Raw genomic sequence first — 23178 nt, 5'->3', positions numbered from 1 at the left:
TTGGCTTGAGCCAAGTTCTGGCCGATTCGATTGTTCTGGGGACCAGCAAACTGTTGTTGACCTTGCACAGGATGGAAACCTTGCTCAGAAGCACCGGGAGCGGCTGCCGCTAATAGGTTCTTTGTCGTTGCGGTCATACTCTGTCGGTACTGCAAGGCCTTCAGAACAGTTGAGGGGCAGCCAAGGGCTGCAACAAAATCGACGACTTACTGCATGAAGATAGCCTAGTATAATTAGACCATTAGTGAGACAACGAGCGAAGAAAATGAGAGGCTTACCAGGCATAGAGAGAGGAAGCCGACTTGAAGGGATACAATCAAATGCGTATTGGATGCCCTGCTGCAAGATGTAGCTCCTTTACACGAATGAACATGTCAGAGTCGACAGTGTCGACGACAAGGTAATCGGTACTGCCATCCGGCACGAGGAGAGCTCCGCGAATGATTGACCTCACTGAGAAAAACTCGGCTTGCGCTCGGGGTCTTGCTCGAACACGATAGATATTGAGGTGTTTGTCCTTTCGGAGCCGTACACCAGTGGGAGCGTCAAAAGGATGGATTAGAGCTAGAGAGAGCGTGATATCCCCAACTATACATTCAAACAGAAAGAGAAGGCGACCAAATATCACTTTGGCTTCTGTCTGAATGAAAACACAATCAAAACGCGCAGCATTGAAAAACTTGGGACTGCATCTAAGGTAGTCGGTGTGTAGTCGCCAATCCACCAAGGACTCGTAGTTAACCTTCAAAAAACGGCACTCAGTGATCTGTTTAACGATATTAGTGTAGCGAAACATAGAGCCGAACTGAACATGACCAACCTTATCACTTGCTTTGAATTGTACCCGCTTTCCACCTGGTAAAGGGAGCCGAATAACTTGAAGAAAGTCAGTCAAGAAATTATTGAGCTTGACCCGAAAATTAGTGAACGCGGCATCCTCCTTATGAGCATCCTCGATCAACTCAAAGGTCTGCGCAGCTTGCCTCGACCCAAGTCTTACATGAGGCGCATTTGCATCCGGCGAGACCAGATCATCCACATCTCCTAAATCCTCCAGGTCACCCGAATCTTCGCTGCCTCCGGACTCATACTCGTCTAGGTCTGATATGTGGCGGCGAATGCTCTCCGCAACCACTTGCCAATGGTTTATGCGGAGTATCTGCAATGAAATTGGTATCAAAATGATAGTTAGAGTGAAAAGAACGTCACCTGAGGCGCCACATCCCTGAAATTAGTGCGCAATAAGTACGAGTCTTTCAGCGACCCATGCATCCTTTCATTCGGCTTTGTATTGTAGTTACGTGTCGCACCTTTTGCTTCGATATTGTCAAAAATGTGCACACTCATGTGCAGTTTGGGGAAGTTCCAGTTTTTGTCGCTCTCATCAGCGCTTTTCTCTATATATTGCTATCATAGGCTTAATCAGTGGATAATTGTCTGAGTGAACTGAGGTAGACACACCTGAAGATAAGTCGAGAATGCCTGCACTGCATGTCGGCCGGCACTGATAGTCTCAGTGGTGTGAACTTCAAGCGCCGCATATGCGTCAACTTCGAGAAAGTGCCGAATGCAACGGAGTAGGAGATAGCCGAGTGGACTGTCGTCCTCCGTCAAAATCGCGTGCGCAGCATATACCACCATCTGAAAGAGTGTCAATGGCAATGAAGTAATAGTTTAAATCAAAAACACACCTTTGATATGTCCTCGTAGACACTGCCATCAGCGAAAGAGATGCTCATAACGTGAGCTAAGTGCTTCAAGTTTCGCCAGCGCGGGAATGCTTCGTAGCTAGTAGTTAAATGGGTCAATTCAAAACAATGTTACAGCGCTTGAGTCACAAACTGACTTTTTGTCCATTTGTGCTACTTTCACTCGTCCCAAACCGACAACGATTTTCTGAAGTTCGGCCCAGAGGTGGTCACGATACAGACCACCATTGAAGTGGAGTCGGTCCCATGACAACGCATCATGTACATCAGTATGCATCATGGCCGCAAAGGCATTCTGTAGCTTTGATTAGTTAGAACGAACTTACAACAGAGAAAACATTACCATGATGTCACGAAGGCCATACTCTTTCAGTTTCTCCTCTTTCTCCTCAGCAGTCGCCTCAGCTCGTGCAGCCTTCACCACTTCCTGCGACTGGGTAGCCGTTCGAGGAGGATAACACTTTAATGTATTCAAAAGCTCGTCGTGGGGAACGAGACACACTGGACATGGCCAAAGGCATTTTATCCCTCGGATTAGCGACATAATACATCTTAAATAGTTAATGATATTCATTAGCGATTCAGATTAACATCGAAGTGTGATATTACTCACTGTTCCTCGTAGTCTGCAGATAAAATTAGGATAATAGGAAAGAACCACCGCGGAACGTTGTCAGGGCAATCAAACCACTGTCCAGTATGAGACTTTGATGCGAGCGAAGATAGGATCTTTGAGAATGATTCATGCCAAACGGCATTCTTGAAGTTGACCCAGCTGGGCTTGCCAGCTTGGTCTCTGTCCTCCTTCACCTGCGTCAGAGTATAAGTCCCAACCGCAGATATATCAATATTACTGTGTCATACAATCGGAAGCCATCCAACTACATAGCCGCTACCCACACCCTGTCCGTTACGAATGTTCGCGGGGAGATTTGCTAGACGTGCAACAACAGGATACCCTCTTGCGGTACCAAATGACGACAACCTTGTCTTGTCCGCATACAAAATGAAAGCTAAGGGCTTGCCGCCCGGTGGTAGCTGTGACTACAAAGCAAAGTAAGGCGATCAAAATTGACAGTGAGATTAAGTACCTACTTGAACATTCCAAAAGGTTTCGGCAGTGAAAGGTTCGTCTATGAAACGTACGAAGGTCTTGCCATCAAATTTCGAGAAGCGCTGCGCATCAAAAACCATGTGTGGGAACAAGCGAGGATCACGGAGAAGATCTGCCGCCCACTCCCAGAGATCCCGGTAGTATAGCTCGAATTGTCGAATTGAATCATCGTATGGTACAGATATTACATCATGAGTAAACTAAACTTAGTTGTTAGACAATGAATATCAGAATGAACGAAGGAAAAAAACCCCAGTAGTGCGATGGGAGACGGCTTCCCACCTTTCGCGGATGTCTTTGTGGTTCTTGAACGTAAATTTTTCCGATTGAGAAGCGCACCTGTTACACAACGTAATGAGACGATCAGTTTGATCATTGTTGAGACAGGCCTCCAGAGCAAGTTCGGCTATCTCGAACTCCAAGCGTGACTTAAATGGAGCCCAGGGACGTTTATGAGGTGGGGCAGAAGACGTTGGTGGACGGCGTTTGAAATCGTTGAAGCCGTGTACTTCTGGTGTGATCCCGCTGCTAGGATGGTGCTCGAGCTTGATGTCATCGACCTGGAACATGGGTTCCACGCGTTCAGGGACATCGGCATCGAGAAACGAGGGAAGATCTAGTAAAGTTTCGATAATGAATGTAAAAGCACATAATTTGAGCTCACCTTGGTATTCCGCACCATCCAGATCATTCCAAGTACCTGCAGGTGAGGTATTGCATTGCCCTGTTTCAACTTGAATGTATCAATTTAAAATCAGACTAACAGGCACTTACCTCCCTGTCTCGACACTGTATCAATGTGATCTCCCATCGTCCGTTGCAGATTCGAAGGACCCGCTAGCAAAATTAGACGTTGTAAACAACGAGAAATTGTGCGTACCTGTGTCTCTTCGAATAGAATCAACGAAATGTTGATTCTGCCGTTGTTTTTCGGCTTTCTTCTCGCAAGCCTTGCGGTGGGTGGTGTAGCCACGAGGTTTGATGTCCTGTTGACACAAGTCGCAATATCTTGTCCTCTCAGGGCCCATTTTGTGGATGGTTTGTGTGCTGGGAGAGATTTGGATGGAAAGAATAGGAGAGAACACTCAAAATGCTGCGAGGGGGGGAATTCGAGAATCGAGACAAATATCAATCATCTTGCATGCGTATTGCAACCGCTTGAAACCCCGCCATCAATCTTACAACATGGTTTGTAATCGTCATTGTAACACGATGTAAACGGTACCTGATTACAACCGACTTAGGAAATTTGCGACAATAGACTCGGAGGGTCCAGAGAGGGAGGAAAAGAAAATAGTCGTTGGCTGATGTACCTAGTTGTAAGTGTCCCTATGATGAATGGCCATGAATCCGTGCAATCGCGATACTGTAGCTCAACGTCCAAGCCTGTATATGGCTGGCAGATCTAAGAAGCACAAGGTCTCGCTGCCGGAAATTCCATGGAGCAAGAATGGTCATTTGCCAGTGTGGAAACTCATCGATGGTATCATGGGACTCGGTCGAAAATCGAATTACAATGTGCCGATTTTCGGATAAGTAGATATATTTTCAAGCAAGTACTAGTACAAGTGTCGAAGAATTCTCGTGCATCAGTGCTAATACTCTGTAGGCTCGCGTACTGTTGCATAAGTACTGAATAAACTGAGCATATAGCACCGTACACACTTTAGTAAAAACCTGATAACTTCAAGCTGGTTGTTGAGATGATCCTGAGATTTGGAAGTGATGGTGCTGGATACGCGAGCCAGGTTGTGAGTCTAAGCAGCCGTCAGAAGACTCGGAACACACGCACCCTTGCAATTTTCTCGCCTTCTGATAAGATAGTGAGGCAAGACCGTAGACCCTTCGAACACCATTGCCTCGTGAGCCAGGGGAGGAGATAACGATCCCAAAAAGACTGGAATATATGGGAGAGGCTCTCGTCCCATGGATTCGGAGCTCGTGAAAGATGAACAGCCCAGTTTTGACATGCATAATTGAGAAAGTCGGGAGCGGATTGACTTTCTTCCCGCGCTACATAAGCGAAACTCGAAAAAACCTTCATGGCATCAAGGATCTCTATGCCTGGTGGAAGATGACCATGAGATGATACTCGAGGGAAATGGTCCTGATGCCTCAATGCTAGGAATGCCGGAAACATCAAGAAATCCGGCAAGCTCTTAAACTGCCGGACAACTTGAAAGGCCGGGTGCAAGCGCATGTCTGGGGCAATTATGTACTCTCTGAGTGCCTCCAAAGTTCTCGAGAATTCTTCCACGGTCACCCAGATTGTGTTCAGCTGCCATGCTTGACCATGTGGCGTTTGCAGCCAGTCTCGCCCTCCCTGGCTTTGCAGCCAATCTTGCCCACCTTCTGTCTGCAGCCACTTTCGCCCGCCATCTGCCTGTAACCATTTTCGCCCACCCTCTATCTGCAGCCAGTCTCGTCCACCCTCTGTCTGCAGCCAGTCTTCGCCACCCAGGATCTGCAGCCAGTCTTGTCCGCACTGGGTCTGCAGCCAGTCTTGTCCACCGTGGGTCTGCAGCCAGTCTTCACCGCTCGGAGTCTGCAACCAGCGTCTCCCGTGTGGGGTCAACAACCAGGATCCCCCACTCCTAGTCTGCGGCCACTCTCGCCCGCCCAAGGTCTGCAGGCATTTTCGTGCAGAATGAGTTTGCAGCCAACCTCGCCCGGCCTGAGTCTGTAGCCAGTGGCATCCAGCCTGAGTCTGTAGCCAGTGGAGCCCGGTCTGGGTCTGCAGCCAGTCTTGTTCGTCTGATGTCCGCAATTTTTTCACGCCATGAATCTGCAGCCACGATTCATCCCATGTCTGCACAAGGTCTGTGCTACTGAGAGATGGGAGCAAGGATGGCTGTGGGGGTGTGGGCGAGTATCGCGACGGCCACTGCCAGTCTTGCCGATTAGTCCAAAACAGGTCCTGCCCTCAGTCTGCGACCATCCTTGACCCCCCTGAGTCTTTAGCCACACCTGCCTATCCTGAGTCTGCAACCAGCTTTGGCCTCCTTTGGTCTGTAGCCACGCTCGTCCACCCTCAGTCCGCAACCAGCCTTCACCTCCCGGAGTGTCTAGCCACACTCGCCCACCCTCTGTCCACAACCAGCTTTGACTTCCTTCTTCCAATAGCCACACTCGCCCGTCCTTAGTCTGCAACCAGCTTTGACCTCCTTCGGTCTGTAGCCACGCTCGCCCACCAGTTTGCAACCAGCCTTGATCTCCCTCTTTGCATAGCCACACTCGCCCGTCCTCAGTCTGCAACCAGCTTTGACCTCCTTTGATCTGTAGCCACGATCGCCCACCCTTAGTCTGCAACCAGCTTTGACCTCCCTCTTTGCATAGCCACACTCGCCCGTCCTCAGTCTGCAACCAGCCTTGACCTCCTTCGGTCTGTAGCCACAGTTGCCCACCGTCCGTCCACAACCAGTCTTGCCCGATGAGGGTCTGCAGCCAATCCTTCCCCAAGTGGGTCTGTAGCCAGTCCTTGCCCCCCTGGGTGAGCAACCAGTTCGTTTCCCCTCTCTCAGTGAACATCCAGGACTTCCCTTCTCGAGTTTGCAACCAGGCATTCCCATCCAGGGTCGCTAGCCAGTTTTGTAACTTTGACCTGTCATCTCTCCGAAGCCATAGTAAAGCCGTAAGAACTTGCAGTGGCTCCGGTGGCTGGATCATAAAGGATAACGAGTCATTCAAATTCCGAGGGTCGTGGGATTCCATAGCTTTATTCTGCTTCTGCAATTTTGAGAGCTCGTCGAGGAGGGTTGTGCTCTCCGGAATCTCGCGCACCAGCAAGTGGAGAGAGGAAAGTGCGAATAGGGAGTGCGGTGACGTGATATTTTTCACGTGAGGGAGGCTGCAGTTAGAGCGCTGGGAAACATAGTCACGAACGGATGAGTGATAGATGTTCACAGGAAGACTGTTGTCGGTGGGAACATCTATAACTGACCGTAGTTGCACCAGTACTCTTTCAACGTCCCTGCCCTGACCAGGGCCAAGAAGTTTCGAGATTTGTGACATGGGGAGGGGATCTGCAAGGGCAGCAACAACAGACAGGTGGAGGTATGCCTGCGCTGGGTCAGCGCATGTGGAAAGAATACGGTCGTATAACTTGTACACCTCCGTTCCTGGAAGTAGGTCACTCGCTAGTTTGAGCATGAGCTCGAGACGGTTGTAGGGATCATTGTATCGATCATCAATAAACATCATCATCGTAGATGCCACGATGAAACGTCTCCCCGCTCGGTTCGCTAGCCGCTCGAGTTGAACCTTGGTTGGCTGCGGGAAAGTAGGGATACGACTTTGCAGTTTTCTGAAGGAATGCTGCAAGAAAAGATAGATGTCTTCATCGACATCTGCACCGTCTAGCGAGATAGTGGCAGCAACGCCCTGTCCAGAAATCTTCACCGGTATCTCACACACCAGCGGGCTCACATCTTCTTGCTGCATGGCTTCATGGATATACTCTTCCGAGCGGCTTGTGACTAGAATGTGGATCACAGGCAGATCAGGATCTCGAAGAGCTTGGGCAAGCAAGGAGATGAGTTCAGCAAGCTCAACTTCGGATTTGTTTTCATCGGAGGGTTCAATCGTGGATTGGTCGAGGGGTTCCGCACATTCATCAAGGGCATCAATAACGAACACCAAAGGCGGACAATCGCGCAGGCTGTATTTGAGCTGCCGCAAAGGTCGGGAAAACAACGCCTCCATTTGTTTGCGAAGAGACCCGTCGGGGTGTAGAAGAGCAGGGTTCTCGAGGATCGCTTTATTCACGTGGGTCCTAACGCTGGGGAAATTACTGGCCAGCTGATAGGCAAGCGTCGCAAAGAAACGAGCAGTTGTGCGTCGATTCGTGTGCTTGCGGGAGAAAAAGAATGTTCCTGCGAGCCGCTTCTCGATAATCGTCCCCTCTGTCACTTTCAGAGCTCTCATCCTTTCGGCTACAGTAAATGCAACAGCAGACTTTCCAACGCCCGCTGTGCCATGGAGCCAAATGAGTCGATTCTTTGATTTGTCATCCAATGTTCTGTAGATGTGGTCGAGGAGGACCACTCGAGTCCCTTCCAAACATTGGGGATGGGGCAAGCGTTCACGAGAGTCATGTTCAGCGCCCTCGACAGCGACCTGAGCCAACTTCTCCCAAGCTCCTTGGGACATGTCCAACGCTGATTCAAGGATAGAAGGGGAAGTTGTGACTTGGACCTTTTAAGGCGTGTACTGATGCAGATGTCGTGAAATGATGTCCTGCGTAGTAAGTCTGTCCAAACGGTCGTGATCATGAGATGGCAATGAAAAGATGAAACCTTGACACTCACCGTAGAGTGATATAGGTGCAAGAATTACCTGAGGTTAAACAGTCGTAGGAATACAGCTGAAGCGCTGAGGCTGAGTGACAACCAGGCACTTATCGTGTACAAGGACACAAATCTAGTGGCCTAATTTTAGTGACGCTAAGAAAAGCAGGGTGCCGTGGAAACCTCGATACCATGCGGTGGCTCATTCAGCTGAATCAAACTTCAGATTCCCGACACAGATGGTTTCTACATATATAAGTGTTCGTGCAGTGGGTGCTGCACGCTACGGTGCCATTGTGAGTGGGCAACTTGTCACCGACTCACCGAATACCCAGCGACTATCCTTGAAGAAGAAAATGTGCGTTACAGAGTGCATCATCCAGTACCCGCATGATGTCGAAGCACGAGGATATACAAAGGTTGATCTTCATGATAATTTGAACGACGTTAGTAACAGCTCCATGGTACAGTCTTACTTGAATTTGCAATTACTCGGGAGTTAGAATGACGTAATGGACACAAGTCACACTGTGACTCACACAGCGTCTTACTATGCTGTTCCATGTCGCATACAGAACACACATCAAGCCATGGGCTTGGCAGAGGCTGGTTTTAATGCACCAGCTTGTAAAAAATGAGAAAATAAAGGGAAGAGAGACGATGAGCAGAAGAGTAGGAGATGAATGTGCTTTCCCCAGACTGTAATACTGACATCAATCGTTCGCATTCAGCGCCGAGGTGATAGGAGGGGACATATTGTGAAATATGATATTTTCTTTGCTTCTAGGCATATCAATCAGTCTCACTTTTTTGATTCCTGCGACAGCATGCAGTGACTGCGTCCTAAGACGAGGAAAGATGTCGTCGAACACAAGCTCCCGTAGACATTCACGACTCAACGTTCACAACCATACGTTGATAACATCTCGGTTGTCTGCCTTCGTATCTGTGAGTTGCATTGACTTCAGGAATAACGGCTTACAGCAAATAGAAGGGAGGTGGCTTACCTTTCCCTTGATAATGGATGCTGTATAGAATGCGCATTCAGCGGATCTGCACGCATCTTTCTGAACTAACACAGCCAGAGGCGCTAGGCGCTTACCTCCACGTGCAGGTAATGTGTTCATTGTTCCAGTTCCAGAAGACGAATGTTCCACACTGTCAACTTTGGTTCCGGAAGCTATCAGCATGTTCCGATATCTCGTATGCGGTGCAGGGAGCCGTACTTTTTTTTCCAGGTTTCACGAAGGCAATACATTGCTGTATCAATGGCGTAGGAGAAGAAGGGTAACGTACGTGATGATGGACTGAATATAAACCCACAGGACTTCGTGTCTGTTCGTTCAACGTAGGCTTCACAAACCTTTGAAGACGAGAATTTCTTGAATCCCTTCCGACCGTTTAACGAATCTCACAGTCATCAATCGTGAGTTTCACACCATCCATGTGGAAGTCGCCGCCTTCTAACTTTCCTAGATGACTTTTGACTCGCTGGGCGACGTTCGTACCACGAGCGCCTCTGTTGCTGCGACAGATAGCCACGACCTTCTCAAAGATCTCGTGGAAGAGGTATTCAATGAATATATCACCAATGAGATGCCCATTCGTCTACTTCACATCACCAAGAACGATCAGAAGATAATGCTTCAACTCGTGGACAGGGATTTCGTCAAGGAGCATTTTAAAGAGAAAAAGGTTCCCGACAACATTCATGCCGATTTTGCTGAAAATATGGTCGTGGACGGGGAGGAGAGGGAGGATCGTATCAGAGAGCGTGTGAAGAAGGAACTGAAATATGCTATCCTCTCGCATAGATGGTTACTGGGCAAGCAAGAGCCTCTGTATCACCAGATGTCGAAGGAACCGAAGGAAGTCCTTGATGACCACGGGCCAGGATGTGAAAAGGTTCAGAATTTTTGTCGTACAGCGAAGGATGTCCACGACTGCGAATTCGCCTGGTCCGATACGTGCTGCATAGACAAAACAAGCAGCTCAGAGTTGGATGAATCCATACGCTCCATGTTTCGCTGGTACAGAAATTCCCATGTATGCATCGCCCTCCTTTCGGAAACAGCAGACCTCGCGGCTCTTCAATTGCAGGAGAAGGGTCAAAGTGGTGAAAAGGCAGTCGATGCTTGGTTCGAAAGAGGATGGACGCTTCAAGAGCTCCTTGCTCCGTCGCAAATCAAATTCTATGGAGAAAACTGGCAGCCCCTCATCCAAGGCTCTGCGAACGACAGAGGCAGCAAAGTCATCATGGAAAAGATATCAACGCTCACGGACATCCATATGAATGATCTTGAATCATTCACACCTGGCATAGACCGGGTGCCAGAAAAGATGTTGTGGGCATCCAGGAGGCGAACGACTCGCATGGAAGACATCGCATACTGCCTTATCGGAATATTCGATATCAGCCTCATGATCACATACGGCGAAGGCAACAGAGCCTTCTTCCGTCTCATGGAGGAGATAGTAAAGAGATACGACAAATGGGACTTGTTTCTATGGAGCGGTCGTCGTTCCCGCTATAACGCAGCCCTTCCGGATGCTCCGCATTCCTATGCTGGAGGATGTATCCAAACACTTCGCAACGCAGTTCACCAGGCCGCAAGCTACGAGTTTGGAGATAGGCGCTTTGCCTTGACCAATCACGGACTCGAAATCTGGGTGCTCCTACTGGGCGTCGAGGTAGAGGACGTCAGTGAAGATTCACCTGACTCGAGATGTTTTACGTTCAAGCATGATTACTTTAAGGTGAAGGCGACGCACATTGGCCCAAAGCCTCACGATGTGACCTGGGCAGTAGGTGTGCTGGACTATTCCGTAGACGGTGAGGAAGGGGTCATCGACTCGGACAGGTTGCGGAAACCCCCAATTAGCGCGTTCCTGCTATCCTCGAATAAACATGCATCTATCCATCTACCAGCAACTGCAAAGTGGAAGAAGGAGATGACCAAGGAAGTTGTTAGAATTGATCCTCCCAGTGACCACATACAAGAACCTCTGACTCTACTGTACCTTTAGCATGACTTTCGTTATAAACCTTTTTCTGCCCATTGTCACGGCGTCTGCCTTATGGGTATATGTTCTCGAGTCTCGATATGTTGATCATTAGTTATAAGTACCACGATACTGTCAATTGACTCAACGATAGAATTATAGGCCCAATACGCGTCTGTCAGTGCGTTCACCAAGGCATTCATCCGTGTCCGGTCCTCGAAGCATGCATGCTTCTACTCGCTCGTCATTACAGGCATCGCAAGTCGTGACTTTAATTATTATCGGAGCGAAAGGTTCACGGAAGGAACGTTCGAGCCCAGGACAGATGGCCGAGCGGTCCAAGGCGCCAGACTAAGGAGAGAACCAGCTCATTTGATGAGCGTGTCATCTGGTCTCTTCGGGGGCGTGAGTTCGAATCTCACTCTGTTCAGATGTTTGTTTTTGTTCGATTAGGTTCACTGGGCGTACCCGTAGTAGGGGGTAGAACTAGTTGTTTTCCCAGGGTGGGGGTGTGTCACAGTTCCATTCCCAACCATAACATCAAGTGTTGCCTCGTCATCATCCTCGCAATTGCAAAACCTCAACTAGAATAGCCTGTAATAGTATTATTGCTTGTTCGGTCTAATCAAACTCGTCGAAATCCAAAGTCTTTTCCTCGAGCACTTCAACTTCATCAATGCTCTGAACTCCTTCAATTCTCTTCAACTCTTCGAGAGCCGCAACTTCAGCCGCAACGTCATCAGGCAAGATACTCTCTGGGCCAGCAAGAAGGTTATCTGCATCACGAGGCTCGATCGAAAGCGGAGGTGTCCATGTAAAGGATACTCCAAAACTATTCACAGTCTCAACAGCAATGTCAACGTCTTCGTGAGTGTGCATGTGAGCATGTCGACAGCAGTGGACTTCTCAGCCTCCACAGCTTTTGCAGCGCTGTGTTGTCGAAGGTTCGCACAAATTTTATTGAGTGTTTCAAATGTGTCAACTAAGAGATTACACTGTTGTGCAGACCTCATTGTGCCGAAATCAGCGAACGTACGCTCTACTTCGCCTGCATACCCTACTGCAATTGAGAGGATCGTCACAGCAAAGATATTGAACGGGTGAATTTCGGAATTGATTGGAACAGTGATGCGAGGCGGCGTCCTCCAGCATACTTCAGGGACGTCGATTTTCATGTTCTATTGGATTCAAACTGTGTCATAAGATCGAAATTATGTCTTTGCCAATAACGCAATACTGGTGTCAGTCTTCCTTGAGTAAACCCCGGGCCTTCATTCATTGGCAGGTCCTTCTCTCACCAACCGTCGTTCTACGAGAATAACAATTTTTGAAGCTCAATGATTCAAACTGTTCGGGGCCGAATGAATAACTCCACATCTGGCCGCCTGTTACCTCGATGGGAGGGCCAAGGCCTACGTGCTCCGAGAGCGCACATCTTGAGCTAAGGGAATGTGTCTTGATCGTGCCATACAAAATATCAACACCACGAGACTCGGATCCAGGACATGTCTTTTGAAGCTCGTTTGACCCATTGATACTTCAGCTTCCCAACATGGGTGGTTTCTCTACAATCAAGCATTTGCCCTATGCCTGAACGGTCGGCCAGTCCTGGTTACTAGTCACTCGCAGCGTACGCCGCATGATTTCTGCTCTTTGTCACAAACGATTCTGCTGAAGTCGAACATGCGTGTCATAGAGCGCATCAACCAATGCCTTTCAAAAGACCAAGGTGTGACAGAAAACACGAACAGGAACTTCAAGAGAGGGCCAAATAAAAAGGTTCGGTCTTCCTTTCCTAACAGAGCATAACGATTTCGATGATTTAGCTAGGGACCTACGGCACCTTAAAAACTTGAATGGCTCAAAAGTTAGGACGAGCGTAGTGGATGGAATCAATGCTCGCCGTATTTCAATTCCTGTCCAGAATATATCTCACGTCGAGGGCGATATTGATGGGCGCGTGCGAGATGAAAGAATGAGAGAGAGTAATTGAGGAGAGATTAAAGGGGGAAGCGCTGCTGCGCTGGAACACAGTTTGGTGAGTGGGCAGTTGGATTGCACCGTGAGCAAGAAGCAAGGAATCTACACCTGCCTAGATTCATCTACTGAGTTTTTTTTCTTTCGATACCAGCATCTACAATGCGTTTCAGAGCCGATGGGTGGATGACCAGGACTGACAGGTCTGTCATCAGCATGTACTTACATGAGTACTTTTGTTTCCTAGGCCGATTCTTCACTTCCCGCTACTGAACGCTTACAGCCGAGTCCAGATCATCGAGAGAAATCTCTCGTCGGCTAATCACGATGTAGCACATGCGTATGTCCACAACATCCCAGCGGTCTACCCTTCAGCCCGCAGTATGGAAGAAAAAGTTGTATTAATTCAAGCTCTCCGAGGAACTACAGCTTAAAAGTATCAGAACACGATGGTCAAGGGTACATCTCGATTCTCAATGCAGAGCGAGATGTACTTCTTACCGGCATTGGGAGGTGTTGGTTGACGGTCAAGTCCTTCATTATATAATTCGAGCCTATTCCCATGTCTAGGTTATAATTTATGAAACTGCATTATGCATTTGTTACCGCCCATCCGTTTGCAATGACTGAGTTTTATATTCTCAGGTCGATGAGGGCCAGGCTCGGTAATGAACAAGGCAAAAATTTAGACTTGCTTGAGACATTGAGGGGTCAGCACACCAAAGTATAAATCAAAGAGCTTCTTAGTCACGTACCAAGTGGCACCCCGAAAAAGACCCCAGAGACCCCTCGAGCTCAGTGCACCCAACGGTGCCAACGCCGCCCAACGGCGGTCACAATTTCAAATACCTTTCCTACAAAACAACTAAAAAACCTCAAAAAACATCATCTAGATACGTTCCTTTCTATACATCATCACTAACATGTCTCTAGAGAAAGCAAACACCGGACCAGGAATCGGGTTACCCAAGCCTTCATCTCCAACTCCAGGAATCGGCCCCAACACTCGCAAAATGACAAGGAGACCGGCTTTGACGGCAGACATTGAGGCAATGGCCAACACCGTCATGGATACCAGAAGTGCAGAAAACTACTTAACCACCAAATTGCTCTGCCTGACCGGCGAGCCTTTTGACTTCATTCACCTATCGTCTATCCTCTTCCACATCACTCAAATGTCAGGCACCATCCCATTACCGGTCATCACTGCAATTTGGGCAGTTGCATTCCTTCTGAAGAAGAACACCGCATGTGAAATTGCAGAAGCTGCGGCTACTCGGCTCTCGGCCACGCTAACTTCGCAGGTGGTTGAACAAGTCATTGTGGCCATCAAACCTCAAACGGAAGGACTCCTTGCCATATCCCAGGACATCAGGGACCTTAACCACCAAACCGGTGAATCTCTTGCCTCTGCCTTAACCGACGCAGAACGTATGCACCGTCTACTCAAGAATGAACGGGATGAGAGGAAGGATGACATGAAAATAGCAGCTGACCGCATTGATGAGACCGCGAACGAGATTCACATCTCTGTAGCTGAGTGTCAGAATATGTTGAAATCACTAACCCCTTCCCTAGACACCATGCAAGAACATCTCTTCCCCCATAACACCTCCAACACTGATATCGCGAAGAAATTACGAGAGGCACTATCCAACATCCGCTCTGACGACTCACCACCTGGTGATGTCAAAGCAGTGCATGCCCTCCGTAATGGGGGAGTTATTGTTGAACTGGAGAATGAGGAGCTGGCGTTCTGGCTACGCGACTCGGTCGGTAGAACACTGTTAGAAGGGCAAATTTGACACTGCAGTATCGTTTCGCAAACGCACTTACGCCTTGGTCCTCGAATACTTACCTATACAGTTACAGATTGAGAACGACGAATTCTTACGACACGTCGAACACGAGAACGACCTTCCCACCAACTCTCTAGCCAGCGTTCGCTGGATCAAGCCTCCCACTCGTAGGATGCAAGAACAGAGAAAAGCCTTCGCCCTTCTGCAAGTTATCGAGGCACCCACTGCCAACAACATTCTGCAGGATGGTCTCTGCATCAACAACGAACGTGTCAGGGTACGCAAAGACAAGAGGGAGCCGATCCGCTGTGTGAAATGCCAGCGTTACGGTCATATTGCCCGTGCATGTTCGGTGTCGATGGACACCTGCGGCACATGTAGTGGCGGCCATCGTACCACCCAGTGCACCGCTTACCGTACTACCAGATGCGTCAATTGTAGCGACAACACACACACGAGCTGGAGCAGGAAGTGCCCGGAATTCGCAAGAAGATGTGAACTGATGGACGAGAAGTTTCCGGAGAATAGGATGCCTTACTACCCTACAGAATCGGCTTGGACCCACGCCATACAACCACCCAAGCCACCCAAACAGGCCCGACCTTCTCCCTCTCCCCCCTCATCTTCCCAACCTCGCCCTACACGCCTTATAAACGCCAATCTTCGTCAGGCCACCCTCTCTCTCCACCAACGCCCTACGCCACCTCCACCTCGGACTCATCCTTCTCCCTCACATGACAACGCCAGCTCCGAGCCCCCATACGACTTCCATGCTCAATCGATAGCCATACTCAACGAGATCCTCCCACCAGCGAATTTCGGCGACCCTATCTCCCGAGTCTCCTCCACCCCCTCCACCGCCTCATCTGCCTTTGTTTCCTTCGACACTCCTGACAGCTCCACCCCATCTCTGACCATTGCCAATGCCTGAACGACCTGCTGACAAACCCGCAATGATACATATCTGGCAGCAAAACCTCAACAAATCCTCGGCAGCTCAAGCCTCCCTCCTCAATAACCCCAAAATCGCTGAATGGGACGTCCTCGCCATACAAGAACCTTATATAAATTTCCTGCGCAACACCAGTGCAAATCACCACTGGCATGTTCTCTACCCCACCTTGCACTATACCCAACCCCAAAGCAAAACTCGCGCTGTAGGGATTCATTTCTGGCTGGGCTTGTAGAGACTGTTTTTACCTTACCTTATGTTGGCACTTTTGTAGCTTACATAAGCAATCAATCTTTTCACCAGTTACCAGTATGAGTCTGAGTGCTCAGTAGTTTTCTATGATATTTCCTCTCCTCTGAGCCTTGAGCCTGGTCCAGAAACCCTTTAGGGTCGAATAGCAGCTAGGTTCTGCAAGACCCAACATTGTTCAGACTCACCATCTGAATTGTTGTACCTTCAGCGCCATCACGCTAATTAGTACATCGTTAGACACCAACTCTTGGAAGCAGATTCCTTTTCCCTCCTCGGACGTTATCATCACCCAATTCTCTGGTCCTTATGGACGCTGCACCCTATTTAATATTTACAATGAAGGCAACTCTCAGACTACGCTAACTACACTTGACACCTTCTTAGATGCCAACCTTGCCACCATCAAGACCGCCGACAGCGACCACATACTCTGCCTAGGAGACTTCAACCGACACCACCCCCTGTGGGAAGAAACTCGTAACAGTCATCTTTTTAACTACCCTGCTGCTCGCCTGCTAATAGACATCATCGCTGACTATGGCTTCCTACAGTTCCTCCCCCGCAGCATCCCAACTCTCCAATCCACCAGTACCGGTAACTGGACCCGGCCTGATAACGTATTCAGCACCGAGCACCTCGTTGATGCGATAATCTCATGCGACACAGACCCTTCCATGCGTGGTCCCAAGACTGACCACGTACCGATCCTCACCATCCTGGAGCTAGAAGCTCCTTGCATCGAGTTAGAACCTAGACACAATTGGTGGGAGGTAAACCGGGAGGCATTCGACAGGCACCTTCGGAGCCTCATCACCACCACACCAGCTCAACCGCTGGCGTCCAAGGAAGAGTTCCAACGCACTGCCTCACGCCTCACACAATCCATCACCGACACCATCAATACTCACGTCCCGTTCTCCAAGCCTTGCCCGCACTCTAAACGGTGGTGGACCCGCCGACTCACCAACCTCCGGGACCGCGTGACTGAACTCAGTCGCTTATCGCATCAAATGAGGGGTCTCCCTCAACACGCCTGCCACGAGGAACTCAAGGCCACCAAGAATCTATATGCAGAAGAAATCACCACCACCAAGCAGCAACATTGGCTGGAATGGCTTGAGGACATCGAGGGAAATGATCTGTGGACTGCCAACCGTTACGTGTCCTCTGAGCCTTGCGATGGCGGAAAGACTCGCATACCAACACTCACAACAACAGGACACAATGGCATGGCCATCAACGCGGTCACTAACGACGAGAAGAGTCATATCCTAGCTAAGTCCTTCTTCCCTCCCCCCCCTGTGGCTGACCTTGTTCCCCCCGACGCTATCTACCCTGACCCGGTAGAGCAGCTCCCCCCCATCGCCCCTGATCAGATCTCCTGTGCAATCTCAAAATTGAGCGGCTATAAAGCCCCCGGCCCGGACGGCATTTGTAATATAGTATTTAAGGAATGCGCTAACACACTGACCCCTTACCTGACCCACCTATTTAATGCAGTTTTTTCTCACCGCGTATATTACCAACCATGGCGCTGCTTCACGACAGTAGTGCTTCGAAAACCAGGGAAGCCCAATTATTCAGTCCCTAAAGCCTTTCGACCGATCGCTTTGCTCAACACCACCGGAAAGCTTCTCACGGCCGTGGTGGCAGACCAGCTGACGTACGTTTTGGAGCACCACGGGCTGCTCCCAAACACGCACTTTGGTGGACGACCGGTGTAGAGACTCATGCCTCTCATGGCGTGATATGGCAGTTTCCACTAAGGGAGTATACAGCACCAACTCGCAGCACCACTCTGTGCGCTACCCGCAGCTATCTCTATATGAGGCGCAGCTTTCCCGCGCAACGCGCGCCATGCGCGCACCATTCCTGCGCTTCACGATGTATGCGCGCGCGCGCGCGGGAAGCCCTATAGCGCCAGCCATTCAGATGCATCCATCCACTGTCCACCAAGCTCCCTAGTACGTATATTTCCATTTCCTTTATTAGCATAGTTCCACCTTTATTTTTATCATAGTTTCTCACTCATATATATTTTTACATACCTACTCGGTAGCGCTTCGGCTCCGCATGACCGCGCTTAGGCGCGCTATATAAGCGCCAGCAGTACATACTACACTTTACCTTACTTTACCTCCCATTTACTTATTACCACTTACTTACTACTTAGCAGAACATAGTAGAACTCTATCTGTTTACACCTCGCATCTCTCTTCTCTTATCTAGTATCATATCATCACTTAAGTCTAACCTCTCTGTTGTTTCTGCATACGCACGCGCGCTTTCCCGTGCTTCGCGCTAATACGCGCGCGTGTTCCCGCGCCTTGCGCGCACCTGCGCTTTCTCGCGCTTCGCTTCAGCGCGTACCTGTAGATCTTCGCTGCACTTGCTTCCCCTATAGGGTCGAACGCACTTGCCATCTCAAGTATCGCAGACTAGGCAACACACGACCTACAACATTTTTAGATACAGTTTGGAGCATTCATTGTTCCTCTCTGTATTGTTGTTTCTACAACTGGAGCCCACCGCGAGGGGAGCAGTCAGCAAGATCTAGTTCCGCGCATTTCGCGCATACAGGTCAATATCTTTGCATTTCAAAAGCTAATCATTTCCTAGTCACGCATTCTCGCGCCTTGCGCGCGCGCAATATTCCCACGCCTGTGCGCCTTGCATGCACACCTTTCTCGCACTTCACACTATTTAACGCATAAAGGTCAATCTCTTTGCATATTCAAAAGCTAACCAATTTCTAGTCACGCATTCTCGCGCCTTGCGCGTGCGCTTTCCCACGCCTCTGCACCTCACGCGCGCACCTGTTATATGCCTCGCGCGCGCCTGCGCTTTTTCACGCTGCAATGCCTTATAGAATGCCCATCCGCGGCACAGCAAACGCGCCCAAGTTCGATGGCACTACAGACAACCTCACCGAGTTTATTGACACCTATGAGCAGCTCGCTGATGATGCAGGACTCCAAGGACTCAACCGCATCAAAGGTATTATTCGCTACCTTGAGCGCGATGATCGAGAACTATGGGGAGGCATGCCTGAAGCGGCAGTAGATGATTATGATGCATTCATGGCAGAAGTGAAGGTAATGTATCCTGGATGGGACGGTAAAAGGCGCTACGCGCTCGCAGACTTGCGCGCCATTGCGCGCGAATACGCTAACAAACCAATGCCCTCTTGCACAGAACTAAGCAGTTACCTGCGCGCATTCAAGAAGATTATGCAGCCACTTATGGATGAAGACCGCATTGGAAAGGCCGAACGCGACCGCCTATTCATGGAAGGAATCCCTAGCGACGCTCAGGCGCAAATTCACTTGCGCCTTATGATCAAGTTCCCAGACCACCATCCATACGACCCATACCCATTCATGGACGTCTTTGCAGCTGCACAGTTCCTACTATCTGGGCGCGCTTTTCCCGCGCCAAGCGCACCAGTAAGCGCACCAATTAGCGCGCCCACTATAGCGCCAAACACGCCAGTTAGCGCACCAGTGGCTAAGTGCCAAGATCGCTATCACGCGAGCCACGCAACCCAGGATACGACCACCAGTACTAATGCGACAGCAGGACTCTTCTATTGCGCACCCTCAGAAGTTGCACTTGACAAAAGGCCACCAGTTCCTATTCTTGCGCCTCGCGCGCGCGCCTTTCCCGTGCCTTCGCGCAATTCACACACACCTCCACCATCAACTATGCCAGCATGCAAAACTATACCAGACTGTATCACTCTAGATCACGAACTCGAGCGCGCGCTCGCGAAGCGCAACCAGACGCGCACTGCAGGCGCCTCTTCACCATCATCCTCATCAGCACCATCTCCTTCACAATCCGCATCATCATCACCATCAATCGCATCATTAGTAGTCAGGGATGACTCTAAACATCCATTGCACACTAACGCGCCATCGCTCGAATCGCGCGCGCCTATCGCTATCGCATCGCACGCGCCTACCGCTATCGAATCACCAGAAGTCAGGGATGACTCTAAACATCCATTGCACACTAACGCACCACTAGAAACATGCTCGCCCCTCGCTATTGCATCGCTTACGGAAGAAACCTCGCCAATCGCACCATCGCCATCACCGCTATCACCACTTGCATCATTAGAGGTCAGGGATGACCCTAAACATCAATTGCGCCTTAGCGCGCCTATAGAGGAGCCTCCTATCGCATCAGAGGCTCAAGTCGCACCTTGCATCAACCAGAGTTTGTCTCTGGAAATTCCAGATGTCACTCACGATCACGCACACATCGCGCTTTTTGCTTCCAGTGACTATCGCATGCCGGTAAAGCATCCGTGCATCATGCTGCCCAACCACCAAGCAGAGCATGTCTCAGGCGACCCTGGCGCGACTCAGGCGCACCATATTGCGCCTGAGGACGCGCAATGCGCGCGCCTAGAGGTATTGTATATTTACCCTCGTCTCATTTCGCGTTTTCTGTCTCTTTCATGTTTAAAGCTCTTAAGGAGCTATATGACGCTTCCAAACACTTTAGGTTCATCTTCGCACCACCCCTTGTTCACGCGCCATGATTACGCGCATCGCGCAATATGCGCGCGCATTCCCGCGCCTTGCGCATTCATAATTCAAGCAGAGTCTTCGCACTACCGCGTTTCTATCACTTCTCCCCTTTTAAATTGCATTTCTTTCATTCAACACAAGGTATATTACAATCAGTCATCCAGGCGCGACTTAGGCGCGCGCCTTACACATACATACGCGCCTAACCCCCCTATCATCATCTTTAACTTCGCATTTATTCACATTCTTCGCGCTTTTGCTTACCATATCAATTTCGTTCCTGTGTGCCTTGATGCGCACTATTCTCCTTCACCTATGCGCCTACTGCGCCTTGATATATCACCCTTACAGCCCATTGGCGCAACATTTGCGCCTAATTCCACGCTATACATGTCTCTTGCTAATCCATTTGCAGAGAAATGGCCGTTCCTCGCGTGTTTGGCCAATATAATCAAATTCGCGCGAAATCGCTTCAAGGCGCGCACATCGCACACATCCTATCAGCTTGTAGGGCGCCCCTACACCCCTTGCAGCGCCTTCCATTGGCGCGCCTTCAACCTGCAGCGCGTTGTGCAGGAATTCATTCTGCCAGTCACAAGCCCACCCAAGCGCGCCAGCCTCACACATTCCAACCCTACCTTGGGTAACGCGTTAGCTCGCAAGAGACGCGAAGTGCGCTATTACGCGCACTCACACGCGCTCAAGGAGGAGGATCAAGCGCCTCAGCTGCGCATCAAAGAACAATGTATACCATCACTGTTTCATAGGATACCATTCGTTTTACCCTGGGTTTCGTCCAGCGCTCTTTCATTTTATTTTCTCTCATCATAACGCCATCCAAAGAACTAATAACTTACTGATATATATACACATAGGAGTCGCCAAAAACAAGAAAACAACCTTAGATTGTGCCCGCCTAGCTCAATAGTATTATTTTCTCTTCGCACGCATGACGCAGCACCATGCCCTTTTTACCTTAGAACGCGCACATATGCGCGCAGTCTTCCCACGCTCATGCGCACATATGCGCAAACCTCCCGCGCCCATACGCCTTGCGCGCGCGCGCGCACATGCGCACTTCTCGCGCCTCGCTCATAAGAAGGTGTAGATGTTGACAGCCGCACGAAGAAGACAAGTCGGATAGGACATCCGCAAAGTTTACCATTTTTTCCTTCGCATTTTCACATATAGTTTTACTCACACTGTTCAAACCTTACCACCTAATATTTAGCGTGCCTAGCAGGACTTGGTCTGGACATGGATTGGATCGCTCTTGGACCACACCACTTCGTATCATACGCACAATACAAAACACGCGACACTCATGCGCTTTCTCGTGCCTTGTGCGCGTGCGCTTTCCCGCGCTTCACGCTGTACATGCGCGTCTCGCTCACGCTTCGTGCACCACATCCATATCACCCTTGCATCATCACCTCACACCCATGGAACACTATTCACACCAGAAGTCACCCTCACAATCCACCATGCTACGCTTCATTCCTGCGCCTTCAGTGCATATGCACGCGCACATTCTCGTGCCTCTCGCGCGCCATGCGCGCAACTTCCCATGCCTTCGCACCTTACGCGCACCTGTGCCTTCCCGCGCTTTGCACCTCACGCAATAATTCCTGCACTCGCGCATTCATCGCCCAACAACCCAAGCATTGTACATGCATCGCACGCGCATACTATCACTCGACATCCTCACCACATGCGCGCTGAGTGGGGACACTCAGAATTTAAAGTCCCTGGGAGATGTAGAGACTCATGCCTCTCATGGCGTGATATGGCAGTTTCCACTAAGGGAGTATACAGCACCAACTCGCAGCACCACTCTGTGCGCTACCCGCAGCTATCTCTATATGAGGCGCAGCTTTCCTGCGCAACGCGCGCCATGCGCGCGCGCGCGGGGGAAGCCCTATAGCGCCAGCCATTCAGATGCATCCATCCACTGTCCACCAAGCTCCCTAGTACGTATATTTCCATTTCCTTTATTAGCATAGTTCCACCTTTATTTTTATCATAGTTTCTCACTCATATATATTTTTACATACCTACTCGGTAGCGCTTCGGCTCCGCATGACCGCGCTTAGGCGCGCTATATAAGCACCAGCAGTACATACTACACTTTACCTTACTTTACCTCCCATTTACTTATTACCACTTACTTACTACTTAGCAGAACATAGTAGAACTCTATCTGTTTACACCTCGCATCTCTCTTCTCTTATCTAGTATCATATCATCACTTAAGTCTAACCTCTCTGTTGTTTCTGCATACGCACGCGCGCTTTCCCGTGCTTCGCGCTAATACGCGCGCGTGTTCCCGCGCCTTGCGCGCACCTGCGCTTTCTCGCGCTTCGCTTCAGCGCGTACCTGTAGATCTTCGCTGCACTTGCTTCCCCTATAGGGTCGAACGCACTTGCCATCTCAAGTATCGCAGACTAGGCAACACACGACCTACAACATTTTTAGATACAGTTTGGAGCATTCATTGTTCCTCTCTGTATTGTTGTTTCTACACCAGGCAGGTCCACAACGGACTCACT

General features: G+C 49.7%; 5 protein-coding genes and 1 non-coding gene across 6 annotated transcripts; 3 read left to right on the top strand and 3 right to left on the bottom strand.

The window, feature by feature from the left end:
- Positions 1-316: 316 nt before the first annotated feature.
- F5891DRAFT_1130938 (uncharacterized protein) lies at positions 317-3392 on the bottom strand (the record flags this gene model as incomplete). The annotated part of the gene is made up of 11 exons (XM_041364594.1): positions 317-766; positions 821-1159; positions 1210-1407; positions 1462-1641; positions 1692-1788; positions 1847-2004; positions 2053-2260; positions 2323-2519; positions 2574-2753; positions 2805-3023; positions 3075-3392. The coding sequence occupies 11 exons, from the start codon at positions 3390-3392 to the stop codon at positions 317-319; spliced, it is 2544 nt and encodes an 847-aa protein (XP_041219994.1).
- A 3132-nt stretch (positions 3393-6524) lies between these two features.
- Positions 6525-8159, bottom strand: F5891DRAFT_727501 (uncharacterized protein). The gene is made up of 3 exons (XM_041372985.1): positions 8130-8159; positions 6764-8071; positions 6525-6684 (listed from the first exon to the last, which is right to left on the bottom strand). The coding sequence occupies exons 2-3, from the start codon at positions 7969-7971 to the stop codon at positions 6657-6659; spliced, it is 1236 nt and encodes a 411-aa protein (XP_041219993.1). The 5' UTR covers positions 7972-8071; positions 8130-8159; the 3' UTR covers positions 6525-6656.
- Positions 8160-8672: 513 nt separating this feature from the next.
- On the top strand, positions 8673-9265 carry F5891DRAFT_1062587 (uncharacterized protein). The gene is made up of 2 exons (XM_041362964.1): positions 8673-8780; positions 8840-9265. Exon 2 carries the CDS (start codon positions 8874-8876, stop codon positions 9141-9143), a length of 270 nt encoding a protein of 89 aa, XP_041219992.1. The 5' UTR covers positions 8673-8780; positions 8840-8873; the 3' UTR covers positions 9144-9265.
- A 210-nt stretch (positions 9266-9475) lies between these two features.
- F5891DRAFT_1166151 (uncharacterized protein) lies at positions 9476-11381 on the top strand. Its single transcript, XM_041365419.1, has 3 exons — positions 9476-9534; positions 9585-10824; positions 10881-11381. The coding sequence occupies exons 2-3, from the start codon at positions 9585-9587 to the stop codon at positions 10943-10945; spliced, it is 1305 nt and encodes a 434-aa protein (XP_041219991.1). The 5' UTR covers positions 9476-9534; the 3' UTR covers positions 10946-11381.
- A 49-nt stretch (positions 11382-11430) lies between these two features.
- F5891DRAFT_t109 lies at positions 11431-11541 on the top strand. The gene has a single exon. It is a non-coding gene; the product is annotated as a tRNA-Leu (tRNA).
- A 191-nt stretch (positions 11542-11732) lies between these two features.
- On the bottom strand, positions 11733-12286 carry F5891DRAFT_1195257 (uncharacterized protein; the record flags this gene model as incomplete). Its single annotated transcript, XM_041368093.1, has 2 exons — positions 11733-11974; positions 12148-12286. 2 exons carry the CDS (start codon positions 12284-12286, stop codon positions 11733-11735), a joined length of 381 nt encoding a protein of 126 aa, XP_041219990.1.
- Positions 12287-23178: the final 10892 nt, after the last annotated feature.

The sequence above is a fragment of the Suillus fuscotomentosus genome (genome assembly GCF_016647785.1).
Source record: "Suillus fuscotomentosus strain FC203 chromosome Unknown F5891scaffold_80, whole genome shotgun sequence".
Lineage (NCBI taxonomy): Eukaryota > Fungi > Basidiomycota > Agaricomycetes > Boletales > Suillaceae > Suillus > Suillus fuscotomentosus.
This window is presented reverse-complemented; position numbering and strand designations above follow the sequence as displayed.

Excerpts from the sequence above, each read along its gene's own strand:
- F5891DRAFT_727501 (XM_041372985.1), bottom strand. The coding sequence starts at position 7,971 with ATGTCCCAAGGAGCTTGGGAGAAGTTGGCTCAGGTCGCTGTCGAGGGC. Across the intron at positions 6,685-6,763 it reads AGAGTACTGGTGCAACTACG|CGCTCTAACTGCAGCCTCCC; the intron begins GTCAGTTATAGA and ends TATGTTTCCCAG.
- F5891DRAFT_1062587 (XM_041362964.1), top strand. The coding sequence starts at position 8,874 with ATGATATTTTCTTTGCTTCTAGGCATATCAATCAGTCTCACTTTTTTG.
- F5891DRAFT_1166151 (XM_041365419.1), top strand. The coding sequence starts at position 9,585 with ATGACTTTTGACTCGCTGGGCGACGTTCGTACCACGAGCGCCTCTGTT. Across the intron at positions 10,825-10,880 it reads GGACGTCAGTGAAGATTCAC|ATTGGCCCAAAGCCTCACGA; the intron begins CTGACTCGAGAT and ends AAGGCGACGCAC.